Source organism: Ciconia boyciana, chromosome 9, assembly GCF_034638445.1.
Source record: "Ciconia boyciana chromosome 9, ASM3463844v1, whole genome shotgun sequence".
NCBI lineage: Eukaryota > Metazoa > Chordata > Aves > Ciconiiformes > Ciconiidae > Ciconia > Ciconia boyciana.
This window is the reverse complement of record NC_132942.1, coordinates 14,992,278-15,012,109: the sequence shown is the minus strand read 5'-3', so window position 1 is coordinate 15,012,109 and position 19,832 is coordinate 14,992,278. Positions and strand designations below refer to the sequence as shown.

At 39.0% G+C, this 19,832-nt stretch overlaps 1 protein-coding gene across 3 annotated transcripts; it reads right to left on the bottom strand.

Moving 5' to 3' along the window:
• Positions 1-1,911: 1,911 nt before the first annotated feature.
• HMMR (hyaluronan mediated motility receptor) lies at positions 1,912-19,758 on the bottom strand. Of its 3 annotated transcripts, none has more exons than XM_072873288.1 (18): positions 19,661-19,758; positions 19,323-19,421; positions 18,625-18,701; positions 15,390-15,470; positions 14,442-14,630; positions 14,059-14,145; positions 13,427-13,527; positions 12,139-12,213; positions 10,943-11,121; positions 9,952-10,100; positions 9,418-9,632; positions 8,687-8,803; positions 7,711-7,869; positions 5,884-6,036; positions 5,674-5,773; positions 5,249-5,425; positions 4,542-4,704; positions 1,912-3,890 (listed from the first exon to the last, which is right to left on the bottom strand). In XM_072873288.1, the coding sequence occupies exons 1-18, from the start codon at positions 19,704-19,706 to the stop codon at positions 3,874-3,876; spliced, it is 2,184 nt and encodes a 727-aa protein (XP_072729389.1). In that variant the 5' UTR covers positions 19,707-19,758; the 3' UTR covers positions 1,912-3,873. The 3 variants fall into 3 exon arrangements, with proteins under 3 accessions (XP_072729389.1, XP_072729388.1, XP_072729390.1); XM_072873287.1 differs by having other exon boundaries at positions 1,912-3,752; XM_072873289.1 differs by lacking the exon at positions 19,323-19,421 and having other exon boundaries at positions 1,912-3,752; positions 19,661-19,731.
• Positions 19,759-19,832: the final 74 nt, after the last annotated feature.

The window sequence follows — 19,832 nt, the reverse complement described above, 5'->3', positions numbered from 1 at the left end:
CATTGTACATCCTAACAGAAACAACGAAGCGGAAATAGGAGTTTTGCCTTCCAGGCTTAGAGCAAGAGAAAAATAGGGAAAGCATTAATACTGGAGTCTCAGGCTAGAACCATAAATTGGCCTGTAAAATCTCTTCACATTTTTGACACCAGTATAAGTTACAAAAACTATGTGTAATTTGTATATAGTGTTTTTTTTCTTAAATATTTACAATGAATTCAGTAGCATTCTAGCTTATATTTTCAATTTCTTTATTATCATTACATTCACTTCGTGAAACACTATGATTTCATAGAATAGATAAAAAATTTTATTATAGTCCATATGAGAGTCATTTAAGCATAATGCACCACTGGGTGACTAAATGCACCACTCATTAAATTAACATCTCAGGCTGTAATTCAGAGACTAAAGCGTAATTAAGTGTCTCTCCCTCCTCCTGTTTCCTTTTCCCCAGATTCTATAATCAAAGTGTAGCAGCAATCTATTAATGCAAATATCCAGAGCCTTACCTGCTCCATTTCCACTAGCATTTCAGGCATTGCCTCAAACTATAGAAGGAATTTTCAGCCTAGGAAATTATTGCAGTTCAGCTGTGCATTTGTCCCTTTGTCTGCTTTTGCCTGCAGAGAGCACATGGACTGGAAGAAGCAATAGCTCTGTTGACCTTTGAAACCAAAATGCTAATCCAAGCCCTATATCACGTGTGGCTCTGAATCCTGTTAAGCTTTTGGTTTATTCCCGGTGGTACCATTTAAGCAGCTCAGTATGAACTTAAATTTTTACTTCATAACAGCCAGCAAGAACAAGTGCAGCCATTGTGTGTATAAAATCTATTCAATGCACTGGCATTGAGTCTTAGGCAGTTAGTTTTCTGTTTATAGGGAACAGGAGAAGGGCTCTAATTAGGTCAGCCAGGTTGAGGATTCTAGCAGCTCTTCATTTTACATTTAAGCTAAGTACAACCCAGATCTTGCTACAATACAGTGAGATGGATGAGCAGAGAAATAATTTCTTATTTATATTTTTTTAATAAGAAAAGGTATGTTCCACAACATGAAAGCAATTGATTCCTGCAATGAATACTTAAGTCAGTTGAGCTACCAGTATCAAGGTTTCATTTTTTGACACGTATTTCCTATGTGCATGAAACTGGCAAAACCGCTTAGATTGAAGTTGACACAAAGCACTCAAAATTTTCCCTTTACTTCTCTCCCCAGTCTTCTCTACATTATTTATCTATATTTTAAACCTAAAACAAAACCCAACATTGCTGTAAGGCTAGCATAGTTATTTGCAAGAGTTTCTCCTATTATTTTTGTCAATATAAGCATGCTCCCAATAGTCTAAAAAGGATTTAAAATGACACCTAGGCAAAACTTCCAATTAAGCTAGAAAGTTTTAAGAATTAAGGCTGCATGAAAAAGGTATGTAGCCATCATAAAAGCATAGTCCTGTGATATCTGCAGTATTTTGCTTCACTTGGTATACTTTCACCCTTTGACAAACTTGCTAATTTGATGCAGGACATGCAAAAATGAGGTTCAGTTAAAAATGTACCTTAACTCAGTGTCCTCATTTCCATGTTTGAGTTTTGTGGAACCTTCTGTTAACATTCACTTGCCCTAATCTCTCTTGAAATAAGTCACTCATTTACATTTTTAAAAACACATTAAACTAAAGATGTCTTTCATTTTTTGGCATGAAGGCTTTTCATTAGACCTTGACATTCTGATTTATGAATAGTGATTTTGCCTTAAAAATCCCCTTACGAGTAGAACAGCACAGAAAGCATGCAACTTTCATCAACCCTGCATGAAAGATGAATACCATCGTAACAGAAAAACTCCAGTATCATTACTTGTGTTCTTCCATTTTCAGTTGTTTACAGACTTCCCCCTCCCCCCCCATTGCTCTTTCCCCTGCTGCTCCCTAGATAGAGTTTGGTTTAACCAACTGCTCATTTCACATCCACTGACTAGTGGATATGCAGGCTGTGCAACACCAGGATTTCTAGTAACACCATGTTCTCATCAAATGAGTTGGACTAATGCACATTTCCTCTACAATTTTCTTTTACCCCATTTACATCTTTCAGACAATAAAATATTTCTCTTTCTCCACAAGGAGAGATAACTCCAGTACTAAATACTTTCAGCAACTTCCTTATTAAAATATGCCTCTCAACACTTCAGGCAAACTGCTAAATGAACACTAAGTATTTCTCAGTTCAAACACCTGAAGTTAATCTTCATCCTCAGTCTTCAGAAGTTCAAGTAATCCAGCAAATACACAAAGATGACATTAGCAGACAAGACCTAGCAATTTCTTTCTTGGGACTTTATATGCATTTTTAGTATCTCATTTCCTACATATTATTGATTCTTTGTAGGCTTGTAATGTCAGTAGAAATGGCAATATATTTCACATACTAAGCTTTGTGTACTGCCTCTCCGCAGCACCCATATGCAGAATATTAGTAGATGCAATAACAAGAACACAGAGTTTCACGTTTCACTTACATTGCAGTATTTACTTTTGTATTAAAAGAAATTTACAGGAAATGAGAGGATAAGGGAATTGCAGGTTGCATGTATTGTACAGTTCAGCTTAAATAATGTCTTCTGTAAGAGTAGAAAATACATAGTCTTTGAGGCAAGACTGACATTGTGCTTTGTTATGAAGATTTAAGACTAGAACAAAGAACACCAGGTCAATTACACTGTGTAATTTGATTTTGGTTTTTATCTCTGGTTTGTGAAGGAAATAGACAAATTATTTCATTTAAAATTTTTATTGTGCTAAAACATTCTTAATTTTAGATGCAGTTAAACAGATTCTTTCCACCTTGCCAAAATTCAAGTCTGTAGAATGAATGCATGTACAGTGGATATCCTCCCACCCAATTAAGACAAGTTCTGTTATTCCCATTCACATAGCATTGATCAATTACAACAGCTGCCTACAAAGACATTAGGATAATTTAAGAGTCCAGTAAGCACAGCATTCATAAAACAGACATTTCTCTTAAGATACTAATCTTAGCCACAGTATGCAAACATGTAGGTAAATGCAGTCAGTTTGAGTTTGACCAGAAAAAACTCTTCTGAAGATCAACAGCTGCAATATCTAGCCCCAGGATTTAAATTAGTATGTCCTGAATATAGATCTCATTAAGAATATAAAAACTAACTGTACAGTCCAATTTTCTACATTGGTTCTATATTACATAGGCCACAGAGGAAAAAGGGTCTCTTAGCAGCATTCCTGCCATTGGTATTGAAACAGCCATAAACAGCAAAAGTAATTTAACATAAAATTGAAAGCATGAGATAGATGCAAAAACACATCTTTCATGAAATCAGATTGCATTTGTCACCCTTATTCTCCAGTGCTTATTCACCTTTTCTGAACTTAAGCTGCTCTATCAAAAACAAACTAAGCAGCTTGAGCATACAAAAAAAGTGAAACAGTGAACACTTTTCAGACTTCAGGAGTACAACAATGTTACCAGGAGTTTGGAACATACTGTCACCTATGGCTTCTTGGTAAGAGTATGACCAAGCATAGTTTTTCATCATTTAGACAGTTTCTCTAGTATTCCTACTAATTTGTATTAGCAAATTTGTATACAGCATCCAAGTTCACCTTGAACAAGTAGTCTGTTGAAGTCTTCTGCAGTATATTAATTTATTGGCAATTTATGATATTTTTCTTAACAGCAAGAAGAGGTTAAATTTTGTTTTTATTACCTGCAATGGGAAAACATTACTAAGTTTGGTTTTTTCACTGTTGCTCCCACCACATGAAGTGATTATTTGCCTGCTGGAGGAAGGAAGGCACTACACTCCACACAACAGGCAAGCCAGAAATTCAGACCCTGAAATATACTGTAAAACGAAGGTCTGGTTGAGATCTATACCCTCCCACACTCTCTCCTATGCTGCTTCCCCTCATGCACTCTTGATGGCACTCTTGCCATCCTTCGCTCCACTCCACATTGATCTGCAGGCATTTTGCATCTTACTTCTACACCTACAGCACTATAAGGTCCTGCCAGGTAGCAGCTAAAGAACCAGGGCTCAAACCTCAGGCTGAGCCACTTTTTACCCCTACCACCCATGCAGGAGACACTGCTTATCACCTGATTAGCTGTAGTGTGCAAGCTGTATGACAGAAGGAAAACTGTAGGTGATGCACAGTAGCAAAGCAAAGTTCACATCTTGCAAGATCATGCAAACCAGCTGATGCTCTGTAACCCACTCCTTCCTCTTCCCCCCCATCAAGTGCACTTTTTGTTGTCTGACCTGACATACCACCTGCTCAGGTCAGGTTATAAGAAACTGGGCTGGAAAGCACAATAGCAAACTGCACACTGGAAGTGCCCCATCAATGCAGCCTTCCAACATCTGCCATGAAACTCAGAAGAGATGCCATTCTCCTCCCTTCCCCAAACACAGCAGACCATGCAAGACTGTCATGCCTTCTTTGGTTAAGTTTAAGAGGTACAAGGACATGGTTACATCAATATCTACGCTTACCTTCTTTTAAAGGAGTTTTTGGAGGAATATTTTCCTTGCTATCATGCTGGAAAGCTTTGGAAGGATCAAAACGCCTAATACCCTGAATTGCATATAGTTGCTCCTGAAGATCTCTGTTGGCTTGCTTTTCTTTTGCTAGCAATGCACGCAGTTTTGAGACATCCTGAAGAAAACATAATACTTGGAAGTTAGATTAAGAACAGGAGAAAAGCCTGCTTCATCATTTATTGAAGTAGCCCTCTTGACTAATGCTAAACACAAACATACATACACAATTATTGATGGCATTAAAAAACAAACCAAAACCAAACATACAGGTGTAGAGAAACCAGCACCACTGCATAATTGCTGTACAACACCACTAAGTAGTATGGCAGCCTGAAATTTTCAGGTGTTGCTTTCAGCAGATAGTTTACTAAGTCTAGAACCTCCAAAAGAGGTAAGAAAACCCAACCAAGCTAAGAGTAAGAATAGTTATTTGCACTGGTGATCCCTCTGTATATCATATATTCAGTCAAAGCTAAAACATATTATCTTGGTGTTTCTGGAGATCAGTGGTTTGTTCTAATCTAGCTCTTGCAGGGAATTTAAGAGCCATAGAAAGCAAGTAGCTTGCAGGATTAGTCTATAAGTATTTAGAGCAACAAAAAAAAAAGGAATCAAGCAAATGAATAACTTACAGATTTATAACTTTTCATTTCACAAACCTGCTTCAGGTGGGTATTCTCTTCCTTCAACTTCATAACATGCTTGATTTTTTGCTTCTGGTTCTGGTGGCCAAGTAGTTTAGCATATGCATCACTTAGTTTATTCAGTTCTTCTTGGGCTGCACCATGCTCATTTAAGAGCGCATTCTTCTCTGCTTCAAATGCATCTAGTTGTTCCTGACATACATATTGAATCTTTTAGAAATATTTAATTAAACATAGCTTTTTACTGAACTGAAATCTATAAAGTAAGATTGGTTTGGGAAGGGGAACAGCTGGCTCAAGGGATAGTAACTTAGGAAACCACTGCAGGATAAATGCCTTAGAATGGGAAAGAGCAGGTCTACTTCTCAAGAGTAGAACTTGAGTCAACTGCACAAGTCTTACGTCAACAGATACTAATAAACATGTACTTCGTAACACACCTGAAAAGGCTTAGTTTTGTTATGTAAGTCTTCATATAGATTGCGCCAGGTCTTTATCTCTTCTTTTAAGCTAGAGTTCACATCTTCATTTATGGTTTTCCTAAAAAGCAAAAAGTAGAGTTTCATTATGTTCACTGTTAGCTCTCAGCACTTCTTCACAGCACAACTTTGATGTGCTATAATATGCAGCTTTAGTCTGAGAAAAGTCACCTTGCTCTTTCCACTTCGAGTTTTCTTTTCAGATCTTCAGTTTGCTCTTCCAGTTGTTCCTGAAGTTTAGTTATTTGTGCAAGGCAAGACTCTTTTGTTCTCTCTGTTTCTGCTTCTTTTAGTGCAAGCTTTGTCTGGACTTCTAAAAGCATCCTGAGGAAAATATCATCCATCCTTAATGAACCCTTAAAATTTTTTTTTTTACACTACTCTAAATCTGAAAACACAAGTAACCATGATTGAAAAGCTGTTAGTAGAAGAACTGAAATAAAGGTTTGCACAAACAGTGCCACAAGAGAAGAACAACAATACAGAAAGCAATCGAGTTCAAGATGTACAATATTTTTAACTTCTATGAGGAAGCAAGCAGTGCTTTTGAAGCAAGGAGAGATAGTATGTTTCTTATTTATGACTATTTAATGCCAGCAGCTTTTAGTGGAAGACACTTTAGTAGTTAGACTTCACATGCAGAGGTTTGGCTCAAGCAGAAACTAGTCAAGACTGTTCACTGTGGATGTACTCAAGGGTTGAAAGATTCTACACCTAAAGTATTGCCTTCCCTCTCCAACCTCAGCTGTTTGTTGTATCATCTAGGTGGAGACTAAGAATCCCTTCCCTGCCGCACTCAACCAGCAAATCAAACAGGACATAACTCTTCAGCTGTTTTTCTTTTACCAGCTCTAATGGAAACTGGAGGCAATATTAGGCAGGTGAGGAGGAAAAAAAGGACATAATCTTAAACAGCACAAGTGTTTTAAAATAAGCTGGGGTAAGCTGTAATTGTCCTTTGGACAATCTTAATATACTGGCTATGGGTGAACAAGACAGCAGAAGCATTACAAAGCTTTACAGAGGCATTTTATAAATCAAAGAGATAAATTTGGGAAGACCAGAAATGCCCAACTCATTTTGGCCCAAACAGCATTTTAATGCAGTTGAGTAAGTCATTTAGCCACATGCAACAGTTAAAAAGATTAGAACATAGTTGTTGACTTAAATCCAGCTTCAACTTCAGAAGCTAGCTAGGAACTACATTAAAAGAAGCAGGGAAGAATATCTTCCAGCACATACATAACATATTCTGTAATGCAACTCACATACAGGCTATTACCAGTTGCCTAATACACGTGATTGTACACTGGGACCTTTTAAGACCAAACTCCCCTGCTTCCTCAAATAGTCATTTACTTGCCCACAGCAAGGGACTTTTTCATACTGTGGGCAGTGAGCTGGAAGGAGAACATACACCACTAAGTTGCTGTTAGTCAGAGAAACAGGTCCTCAGCTAGTTGCCTAAGGAAACTCCTTGGGTGTTACTACACAGCTGCACTGTGGTGCTTCATATTAGGCAGAGAGAGGACCTTTGTTTACCTCACTGCAGTGTGGCATTTCATCAATTGTTAATTGGCAACTGCTTGGGAGCAGAATTTGAGGTGACACATTATTCAGAGCAGCAAAGGGAGAGCTCTGCATTAAGTTTTTGTTTGTCTGCCCCTGTGGATCTTATTTGTGGAGCAGTCACTGTAACTGATAATTTCTGATAAAGACAATACTCCAACATATTTCAGTTAAGTATTTTCCTTTTCCTATATGTTCCACATACAGGAAAGTCAAAGCAACTGATTGAACAGACCAGTTTTCTAATGCATATAAACTTAATGAATTTTGTCTGTCAATATTTTCAACCCTCTGCACTGGGAAAAGGAAGAAACTTAAGCTTACATCAAATACTGATTTTATTTGGTAGAATACCATGTTAAGTTTAGTTAAGAAGGCAAGCCTCAGTTGGCATTCTTTAGCTTAAGGAAAAGTTTGTCTGTCTAGTACCTTGCACATTCTTCTTTTGCTTTGTTTTTAGTGTATTCTGCTTCCTGAAGCAGCTGTAGATTATCTTGGCCTATTTTTTTTAGGTTGGCAACTTCTTCTTGCAGAGAGGCATTCTCCAGTTTAAGACTGCATATTTCTTCAGCTATTGTCTTCTTGTAGCTGGTATTCCAATGCAAATAAGAAAAATCTTGTTACTTTAGACAAGATACAGATTGACATGTTCAGGCCTTACAAGAGCAATACAAGCTCACATTAACAAGTGTAACAGATTTTATAATCTGGAGATATGGCAGTGTTCCAGCACTGATAAATCCAAAGTTAAAAAAAAACATTTCCATAAAGCCATAAGCAGTAACACTACAACAAATTCTGCGATACAGATATTTTCACATTTTGGTAGATATAGTAGGTCTTTTGTGTTTTAAACTATCTGAAGCTTATTTTAAACACCAAAAGACCTACTATCTACAGCTTGCACTGGCAAATATCCCATTGGATCCTTCATGGGTGCCTTGCATACTTAGCAATAACAGTATCACTTTTAAAATATTTCCACAACCTGAATATTTTGAGAAGAAAGATCTGCAAGCACTGTAGGAAAATAATCTCTATCCAGAGCAAGTTGAGTCTAAACAAGAAGTCTTTTTGCAGACATTTTAGTGCAAAGAAGACACCATCACTAGTTACAACTCTCTCTGAGATTCAAGAGCACTTGAGTATTCTACTGGGTTACACTTTGGAAGAAGAAACATTCAGTTTCCTGAACTAGATACTGAGTGTGTCATTATACTTGACTAGCACTCAAAAGGAATAAATGAATTTAATGCCATCAAATAGTCCATCACAAAATCCTCTGCTCTAGTACTGTACCAACGCTCATATACACTGTGAAGTACCAAGGTGCATGAATAAGCAGCATATTTTATTGTAATATTAGAGATAAGCCCTGTCCTAGATCTTAGTGAAACTTAAATACCTTTCAAACTCAGCAACAGTCTTTCCAAGTTTGCGCAATGTATTGCTATGCTCTTCTTGGATTTGCAAAACAGCATTGCTGTGTGTTTCATTGATTTGCTCCAACTCAGCATTCTTCCTGAAATAAAAATTCAGCATTCCACACCAGAGGTAAGTATGTCTGAACACATTACCAAAAGCTGTTATCAATTACAGAAGGCTTGCAACGGCAGCAATATATTAACTGTGACAAACCAGTAACTTCTCTGCCACAACTTCTCATGTATTAAAGCACAATCTTCACAGAAGATTTAACTAAGCGTTTCCCCCTCCCCTTATTTTCCAAGATAGCTATAGAATAGATTGGACACCTAATAGTAAACTTTCAATAGATGAAAGGAAGAAACAGCTTGCTTGAACAATCTTTCCTAGTCATTGCCCTCTCCAGGGCAGAAACATCCAATAGGACATGCATGTAGCTTACCCTTCACAGCAATGTCACATTACTACAGTACTGGCATTTCAAGCAAGTCTCAGCATGCTAATTAAACAGTTTTAAGACAATATAAAATTGATTCAAGTCACTTATCTGGATTAGGTCTAATCACTATCAATAATCAACAACCAGCAAGAAATAAATTTAGATCTGTTCAGGTCTCTCTAAAACCTGAATTAGGCAGCAGCTTTGTTTATGCTACTGATTTAACATTTTTCCTTTCAAAGCTCTAGAATCAGAAAGTTTATTTCACAAACCCTTTCAACTTTACTTCCATCTGTGCAAGTTCAAGAGCTTGAGATTTGATTTCTTGTTCCAACTGCTTCACCAACTTCTCAGCTTTCTTCTCCTTAGCATGTAGTTTATTCAGCTCATTCATTGTATCACTCAGCTCTTCTTCAAGAAGATGTCTCTCACTTGTTACCTCATCTTGGAACTCTAGTAACTTCTGCTGCATTGATGCGGATGACTCCTGCATGCCAGAGTATCACAGATTTTAAAACTACCAGTACTCTTCTAGATATTAAAGACTAATTTGCAGTGTTCAAACTTTAAAGCACAAGAATAAGGTCAAATCTACAGGAAGAACCAAAACACCCATCATACCAGCTATGATTCTTAGAGATATTGGATCTTGGATCACATGGTTTCTGCTTGCCAGCACCTGCTTGTACATTCCACAGATTAGACCATTAATAATACAGCAGTCTCACATGTAACCAAAATCAGAACCTTTAGTGCCAGTCATTGGGATTAAAGTCTTTTTAGACCAATTTATTGTCTGTATTTACCTTCTCTTGCTGCAGCTGAGAGACCACCTCCTCATGTTTCTGAAGCAGTTTTTGGTGTTCTTGTTCTTCTAAGCCGATTTTTTGTTTCAGGTCTTCTATTTCAGCATTCATACTCAGGAATTTTCCTCTGCTCTCAGATAACTCTTTCTCTGCATAGAGGAATTGTCAATATAACACAAATGCCATTCTCTGTCTTCCAAGAACTACAATATCTATTCTTCATAGTGTTTCCATTCTAGCTTTAAAGTTAGTTAGGCAAGGGAAACAAAAAAAACACCACACAAAAACCAACCAAAACCAAAAAACCCACCCCAAACCACATCTTTAACCCATCTGGAAACTCCTCAAAATCGGCTGAAAGTACCCCACTTCAAAAAGAATTTTAACAGCAGGAATCTTTGGATCAAGCAATAAGCCTTCATCAAAACAGCAGTATGGCTAGGGAAAAACAACTAAATGATTTCCCCAAAGCTTCTTCCACAAAATACTAGCACATACAAGCCAACTGGTACACAGAGAACTGAGTACCACTCTCAGGCTGCAGAGTTGCTGGTTTTGGGGGAGAGGGGGGGAAAGAGGTGAAGAAGGATTCTGAGACACATTCCCAATACCTCTTTGAACTTGTGCACAAGCTGCTAACAGTGGATTGACACAATATTGTACGGCTTCTCAATTAAGAGTAAGGAACAAGCCATTTCTGTTCAGCTTTCACACTAAAACCATTCCTACTATGTAAACAATTTTCATTTCTATACTATTACCTTAGTAACCTTCCACAGAAATACAAGTTTAGGCTTAACAGATGTCAGATTCAAGGTAGTTTCCATGTTGTTAGAAATATGCCTAGCTGTTTTCAGTTGGAGCTCAGAGACATGACTTAATGTGGAACAAACCAGCCTAAATTGCCATTTTAGAACAAACCTGTTTGAGATGCCTTAAGACACATCAGTGATACCACATATGTGAACAGCATACAAGCACTAACAATTACCTTTTTCTTGTTGAAGCAATTGACACCTTTCATTAAGTTCTTTTATCAGTTTAAATGATTCTTCTTCTTTTGTTTTGAGGGTATCCCTCAGGATCCCAATATCTTGGTCTTTCTTTATTAATGTCTCCTCCATCTGGGCAACACCTAGTTTGTATTTCTCAACTGTTTCTGCAACACTACTGTAGGAGAAAATTCAGATATTTGTTACTACTAAATTTTGTTTGTAAGCTTACACTTCAGCACAAAGGAAAAATGCTTAGGAATGTTGGTTTCCAACAGGAGGAGAACTGCCTTCACCTGCTTTCCCAGACACAAGTTTTTGCACATTAAGACAGGTTAATTACAATTAAAAGCAATTTATTTCAATGCTGATGATTTGTTTTAAAAGAAACTTATGCAATCACACAAATAAAATATAAAGGTTTGATTAAAGCAGAATTAGTCACTATAACTGATTTACAGAGGACCACTGCATCCAGTTCTTTTACAAAGCTGAGTTTTGACAGAAAAGCATACACATCAATAAACCAGATTTTACAAGAATAAGCAGAATCTTAAGATTAATGAGGAATCTCTTAATGAGTAAATTGACAGTGGGGGGTGGTGAAGAGTGAACTCATTAAATTTAAACACTTTTGTATTTTGTAAACCATGTTCTGAGCTAGGGACACATTACTATGAAGACTGGTTAGTTTCAATTGGTTACAAAGCACTGGATTAGTCATTTTTAGAATCAGACTGACACTCATACATACATAATTCATCACAACTCTTATATGCAAATTGGAGTATTGTAAAGTTCACCAGAAGCCAGGATTCAGGGTTTTTTTTCCCTACTGTACATTGTTTTACAAGGAAGGGCTAAAACACATTACTGCCAGTACCTTAGAGGAAAAGGATTTAGCTTGATTTATGTACAAAACTCAGGTAAAAACATGATTTCAGGACCCTGATACAAAACTCTTCCATAGTATTGCTTAGCTCAGAAAAGCACAGCGGCATTTAGAAAGATAATTAAAATAAGATATTATGACTCCTTTCCACTGTGTGGAAAAAATTATGATTTCTTTTCCCCCTCTATTTTAATATTGTTAAACAGAATTGTTGCCAAGGTTCTACTTCACCAGTCATAAATGACGCTTAGTTTTACTGCCTTTTAACTTACCCAGTCCAACTCAAGAACAACTGGTTGTTACCTGAGCTCTGTGATATATTCCAGGAGTTTTTCAGTGTCAGACTTTTCTTCAACTTTCTCTCTCTCAGTAGCAGACCTAAAACCAGTAAGTTTTAATGATGGATGTACTTAAACAAATTCAGAGTTACTTCTAAGCTATTTGTTTACAGAGGAGCAAGTAGAAGTAAACCACTGCATCATGACTTAGTAGTAATAAATACTTTTCATAATCCAGTTTGGCTGACAAACTAGTATTGACTCTAAGAAGTGATTCTACTCTCTTTTGATACTTGCTCCATATGGTCTTCTCATTTGTAGTAAAGATGCTGAGCCATATTCTGCCACAAGCAAGTATGCTAGAACAGCTGCATTAGCTAGACAAATTATCGTTTCCTCCCTTTGTGAATTGCACTACCTGCATTACTAGCTTTGTGTATTTTAACTCTAATATAAGTATAAAAATTCTGCTCATATTTGAGCACTTTGATGTTAAGTAAATGCAGAAAGCATAAGAAGGATGCTGCAGTGCCAATCATGCAAAATTGACATAATATACCTTATAAGTTCATCTATCTTAGGTCACCATCCTCAGAAATAGCCTATATGTTAGCACACTGTTCCTGTGCAGCAAATGACATTACTTGGGCAGAATAGAAAGTGTTGATTTGGAACTCTGTTCCTACATACAGCTGCTTCAGCCAAGACACTTTGCAGTTGCCTTTCTTCAGAGAATGTGGCTACTATGAAGCAACTTTGAAAGCACCACAACTGCTCTTCGATACACTTAGCTAGAGAACACACAGGTGTTAATCAAATCTGTGTAAAATGCCTGGCTACTGAATTAGGATCTCCACTCCTGGTCCAATGCTTTTTCATTCTTGCTTATTCCTAACTTACTAGTCTAAAGGGCCAGACACTGAAGTATCCAATCTACATGAATGTCTTGTTCCAAGATGAACAACAATTCTTTAAGATACGCATCTTCCCTCCCCAACCCATAGCCAAGAAAACCACTCATACCACACTGGAAGACAAAGGGTTGAGATTATATATTCTGTCTTTTGGAAAAAGGTTAGATACAAAATATTGTTCCTCTAGTGTATGTTCATTTTATAAGAATACAGCAGTTCCTAAAACTTCATTCTGTCAAATTTATTCCAGGTCACAAATACTAATAATGTCTGTTCCTTCTCAGTAGGGAGATGGCCTGTATTTTTCCCTAAACTACATGCTTACTATAAGGTTTAAGCATGTAAGCACAGCTAGATGATATAATGTCATCTAAGTCAATTCCTTTCCTTACTACTTACAGTTTTTCTTCTAACTGTGCTACTTTTCCTTTTGAATGCTCTAGATTCCTCTGCACTTCCTGCAGCTTCATTTCCATATCTTCCTGCTTTGCAAGTGCAGTCTTAAAAAAAAAAAGACAAATATTACCACCAAAAAGAGATTTAGTAAGAAACCCCCATTGTCTAAGAGACAGTGGTAAACTGAAATTACTTCATAACTACAATTTAATGATGGTGCTTGCTACTATGCTAAATGTGATTCAAAGTATGCCTCTGTAAAGATATTAGCCATTTGTTAAAACAACCACCACCACCCCCTGAAAAACGCAAACATGTATAAGAGCTTCAAACTATACTTCAGACCACTGGTTCTCAAATAAATCAATAGTCTGACCAACAGATTGATACTATTATAGAGGTATTTCTAGGCTTCCTTACTTGAACTCAGATTTACTCTGCACATCAACAGCAAAATTAAGAACATCTGTTGTTTGATCTTTCTTTATTTCTGTATTTTCACTCTGCAGAAAATAAAAGAATCTACCGAGTTGAGGACAGAAGCAAAACATGATCTGCAGTTCTGTTGTAAGCCCTTCATTGTCTGTTCCTGAAGAGCTCAGGATTACTATCCTGTGCAGTGCAAATGGTCATACCTTTTCCTTAGCATCCCTCTTGTTTCTGAGCTTCATCAACTCCATGCATAGGCTGCTCATTTTCTTCTGCACGCCATCTTCAGACAGCTTAGAGATTAATATAAAACCACTAAGCATAACTCCTTATATGGATTACTCTTCACACAATCTTTTAAGTGTCCCCCTCCCAACCACAACAATGATCTCTACCTGTCCTTGAGACAGATGTTAGCAGGTCCCACCCTGTGCTTTAGACAGAAGCACACAAGATCCCAAACTGGATGTGCTCTACACTTGTGTCAATGAAGGGGCACTGGGAATGTGAAGATACTGATCAGCAACTAAAGCTTCCTCTTGCCCAGGGAGCTTAATAACAGCAAATATGCACTTATTTGTCTGAATACCTTTGACTTTAGTAATTCATTGGTTCTTGTTAGTTCCAGAAGCTGTTTTTTTAGGCATGCAACATTTGCCAAAAGAGATGTTTTCTCCTGAACTGCAGCACTCAGCTTTGCTTCAATCTTAACAAAATCCTCATCCAGAGCCTGAAGTTTTTTGTCCTGCTCTCCACGCTCTCTCACTAATGCACGAATCTAAAACAGAAGGAGGTATTTTCTTTATTTCCTACTATTATTCTTCCTAAATAGCATAATTAGTTTATGCCTGTTGTTTTCTTGGAGAGGCTAAATATTCAAACTGTATTAACTTTCATGCAGAAAATATATCTTCAACTCTGTCATTCACAGGAAAGGAAATAACAGAATTACCACAATCTTCTATTATTATGCACCACAGATTTGCAGTCCTAGCATTTCATCTGACTTATTTTATGCTACTGAGCCAGTACAACATGTTAAAAGTTAGAATAGTCTTAGCTTCAACTTGCAACAAAAACCAACTCTCCTCTTTGGATATGGAAGAGAAAGACAGAATGTGACATTTGAGACGCATGAGGCACAGATTAGTACACAGAAGTGTACTGATAAGGAAAAGCTAGCTGCCCCTTAAACTATAAAATTGTGTCAATTAAACAGAAATCTCAGCAAACAGTTGTTAACTAACAGAACCTTTTTGGGGTAGAGAACATCGGACTAGGTTCTCCCTTTTTCTATTAAATAAAAAAGACTGGCTGCACAGCTGTTCACAATCAGTAGGAATTTATGTAATTCCATTAACAAACCCAATGTTTTCTACATACCATAACATTTGATAATCTCTGCTTTGCACAGAGCTATTTGCAAACTACTTGTATGCCATGTTACGCAAGAGAGGCTAATTTTACTAGCTTATATCTTTTATTATGGTAAGTGGGAAACATAAAACAGGATTGCACTCACATAATGTATTCATACCTCCTTCTCCAGAGTCTTCTGTTTCTTTTTCTCTTTCATAAGGATAAGATCTTTTTTAGGCTTCAGAGTCCCATTAGCTGGCTTTTGAAAACAGAGGTATTAGAAATATTTAAACTGATCTCTAGCTGCATACTAGTTTAACAACACAGTTAAATATAAGAGTGGATGCCTTCACATAGAAAATACTATTAAAGATACACACACACAAAATAAAAGGCAAATGTCTCTCTCCTGCACATAGGAGAGACAAGTATCAGGTTAGGATGGGTTTTACCATTGTACTTTCTCATAAGCATTACTCTGAATTACTACTACAGCTCATAACCATTGTGACAGGAAGAAGATTAAGAAAGTTGAAGACATTCGCACCCCCTGAACTCTGTAAAAAAACACCTTAATCTCTTAACCACAGGTTTGTTTGCAGAATTTTGTCCTACATCACAAGTACTAGTGAACTAAATTAGTAAATCAGGGTTATCATTTTTCAACTTGATAAACTATGCATCTTCACATCCATAGCCTCACACATTGCACTGGGAACCTGTATATACAGTATCATCCCCTCTTTGTTTCTTTTACCACTAGGCTTCTGCTCTGCCCTGTCCACCATATGAAAGCAGAAACAGAAACACAATCTTCTTAAAAAGAAGCAGCTGCACCATAATTACATGGTAAGCAAGAGACAAAAAACCCCAGCATTGTAACAGCAAAGACAACAAGCCACTCTGTAGTCCCAAGTAATCATCACATGATTCCCAAAGACACTGCAATTTCATTTTTCCTTCTTAGTTACTAAGGAATACAGGCACAATAATGCATTTCATAGTTTACTTAGGTAGGTTAACAGTAATTGCATAAGAGGGCTACACAGAATCATACAGGTTGGAAAAGGCCTTTAAGATAATCAAGTCCAACCATAAACCTAACACTACCAAGACCAACACTACAGCATGTCCCTAAGCACCTCATCCAAACGTCTTTTAAATACTTCCAGGGATGGTGACTCAACCACTTCCCTGGGCAGCCTGTTCCAATGCTTGATAACCCTTTTGGTGAAGTAAAATTTCCTAACATCCAGTCTAAACCTACCCTTGGTGCAACTTGAAGCCATTTCCTCTTGTCCTATCACTAGTTACTTGGGAGAAGAGACTGACCCCCACCTCACTACAACCTCCTTTCAGGTAGTTATAGAGAGCAATAAGGTCTCCCCTGAGCCTCCTTTTCTCCAGGCTAAACAACCCCAGTTCCCTCAGACGCTCCTCATAAGGCTTGTGCTCTAGACCCTTCACCAGCTTCGTTGCTTTTCTTTGGACATGCTCGAGCACCTCAATGTCTCTCTTGTAGTGGGGGGCCCAAAACTGAACACAGTATTTGAGGTGCAGCCTCACCAGTGCCGAGTACAGGGGGACGATCACTTCCCTAGTCCTGCTGGCCACACTATTTTTGATACAAGCCAGGATGCCATTGGCTTTCTTGGCCACCTGGGCACACTGCTGGCTCATATTAATGAGCCAGCTGTCAACCAACATCCCCAGGTCCTTCTCTGCCAGGCAGCTTTCCAGCCACCCTTCCCCAAGCCTGTAGCGTTGCATGGGGTTGTTGGGGCCCAAGTGCAGGACCTTGCACTTGGCCTTGCTGGATCTCATACAATTGGCCTCAGCCCATCAATCCAGCCTGCCCAGGTCCCTCTGTAGAGCCTTCCTACCCTCAAGCAGATCAACACTCCCACCAAACTTGGTGTCATCTGCAAACTTACTGAGGGTGCACTCGATCCCTTCGTCCAGATCATTGATACAGATATTAAACAGAACTGGCCCCAACACAGAGCCCTGGGGGACACTGCTTGTGACTGGCCACCAACTGGAGTTAAGTCCATTCACCACCACTCTTTGGGCCCGGCCACCCAGCCAGTTCTTTACCCAGCAAAGAGTACACCCGTCCAAGCCATGAGCAGCCAGTTTCTCTGGAGAATGCTGTGGGAAATGGTGTCAAAGGCTTTACTGAAGTCTAGATAGACAACATCCACAGCTTTTCCATCATCCATTAGGCAGGTCACCTTGTCATAGAAGGAGATTAGGTTAGTGAAGCAGGACCTGCCTTTCATGAACCCATGCTGGCTGGGCTTGATCCCTTGGTTGTCCTCTACATGCCATGTGATGGCACTCAAGATGATCTGCTCCATCAGCTTCCCTGGCACCGAGGTCAGGCTGACAGGCCTGTAGTTCCCCGGGTCCTCCTTCCACCCCTTCTTGTAGATGGGTGTCACATTTGCTAATCTCCAGTCAACTGGGACCTCCCTGGTTAGCCAGGACTGCTGGTAAATGATGGAAAGGGGCTTGGTGAGCACTTCTGCCAGTTCCTTCAGTACTCTCGGGTGGATCTCATCAGGCCCCATAGACTTGTGAATGTTTAAGTGGTGCAGCAGGTCACTAACCGTTTCCCCCTGGATTATGGGGGCTCCATTATGGCCCCATCCCTATCTTCCGACTCAGGGGGCTGGGTAACCAGAGAACAATTGGCCCTGCTATTAAAGACTGAGGCAAAGAAGGCATTAAGTACCTCAGCCTTTTCCTCACCCTTTGTCACTATGTTCCCTCCCCCATCTAACAGAGGCTGGAGATTCTCCTTAGCTCTCCTTTTGCTGCTAATGTATTTGAAGTATTTTTATTGTCTTTTATGGCAGTAGCCAAATTGAACTCTAGCTCAGCTTTGGCCCTTCTAATTTTTTCCCTGCACAACCTCGCTATACCTTTGTAGTCCTCCTGACTTGCCTGCCCCTTCTTCCAAAGGTCATAGACTCTCCTCTTTTTCCTGAATCTTTTTCCCCACCGGCTTGTCTTTCGGCACCTGGGGACAGTCTGCTCTTGTGCCTTTAGGACTTCCTCCTTGAAGAGCCTCCAGCCTTCCTGTACTCCTTTGCCCAATCTCCTAAATAGGCCAAAGTCTGCCCTCTGGAAGTCTAAAGTGGCAGTTCTGCTGACTGCCCCCTCCTCACTTCTCCAAAAAGCAAAAACTCTATCATTTCGTGATCACTATGCCCAAGATAGCCTCCAACCATCACATCACTCACAAGTCCTTCCCTGTTCATGAAGAAGAGGTCCAGCAGGGCACCTTCCCTAGTTGTCTCACTCACCAGCTATGACAGGAAGTTATCTGCCACACACATGATTTAACTAGTCACAGTGAGCTTTAGCTGGAATTTAACAGTGCTACAGACACCACAGATGAGTCTTACTGTTGATCTGAGAGATACAAGTCTCCTTCCAGTTACAGAGGTAGGTGCACTCTTCTCACTGTTCAGATTTGTCTCACCTGCAGAAGGATGTAGAAAAGAATGGTGAAGGAAGCGGGTGTGCACACAAATAGTGAGGGAATTTTAACCAAACTAGACAAGGTTAATCAGCTTTTTGTACAAAAGACAGAATGCCACTTGATTATTAGACTATCCACTTCACAACCAATGCAAGCTGTTTTCTTATTACAGTCAGGCAGTTCAATATCAGTTATCTGGGCACTTAAGAGTTTAGAGAGACTATCAGATGACAGTCAGTTTTGAGAATTCAGCTTCTGCCAAGTTTCCCCCCCCACCATCCAGATCCACACTGTCCATTTTCAACTGAGGGATGCTTTATATCTGAAAAGCCCAGGAAAATATCACTAAAAACCACATTAATGAAGTAGTTAAATCACTTATTTGATCTCCAGAGGTCCCCTTAATTAGCAGAAGTCACATATAAAGCTATTTTCAGAAGATTCAGTAAGGTATGTTTTTATAGCTGCTATACCCTTGAGCTGGAAGGTAGGCAGTGAGCCCCTGCAACAGAAAACAATTTCTAAACAAGAACAGAGCAATAACAGCATGTAAGCACTAACAATAGCAGCATTCGAAGATATTATGGCATTGTGTTCTGTGCAACTTTTAGGACTACTTACTCTTCTGTTTCCTAACCCGTTGACATGTTTCAGATGACAGAGAACCTTTCAGTGCATCTGAAGGTTTAACATCATAGGATCCTTGCAGTGACATACATACTAGAAATGAAATTTTCAGAACAGCAGAGAACTATTAAGGTAAACGATTGGGTTTTCAACTTCAATGAGATGAGGCTGGTAACACATTTAAGTTAAATCCACTTTAAAAAAGAAAAAAAACCCAACCACCAACTGGAGTCTCAGTTCTCCTCATCCTCCACATAAACATGAAGAAAACACACAGCACATCCCACTCCCCCCCCGCTTCCCACGAGGACAGGAGACCGCCGCGCACATACCGGAGCTCTCGTTGAAGCGCCGGAGCGGAGCCCTGGAGAAGGCCATGACAGCGGACAAGGCCCAGCACAGCGCGGGCCTCTCAGCATTCAAAAGGACCAACGGCCACCACCACGCGCCCCGGTCAGCCAATCACCTCCTCCCCCTCGAGACTCGCTCAGCCAATCAGCGCCC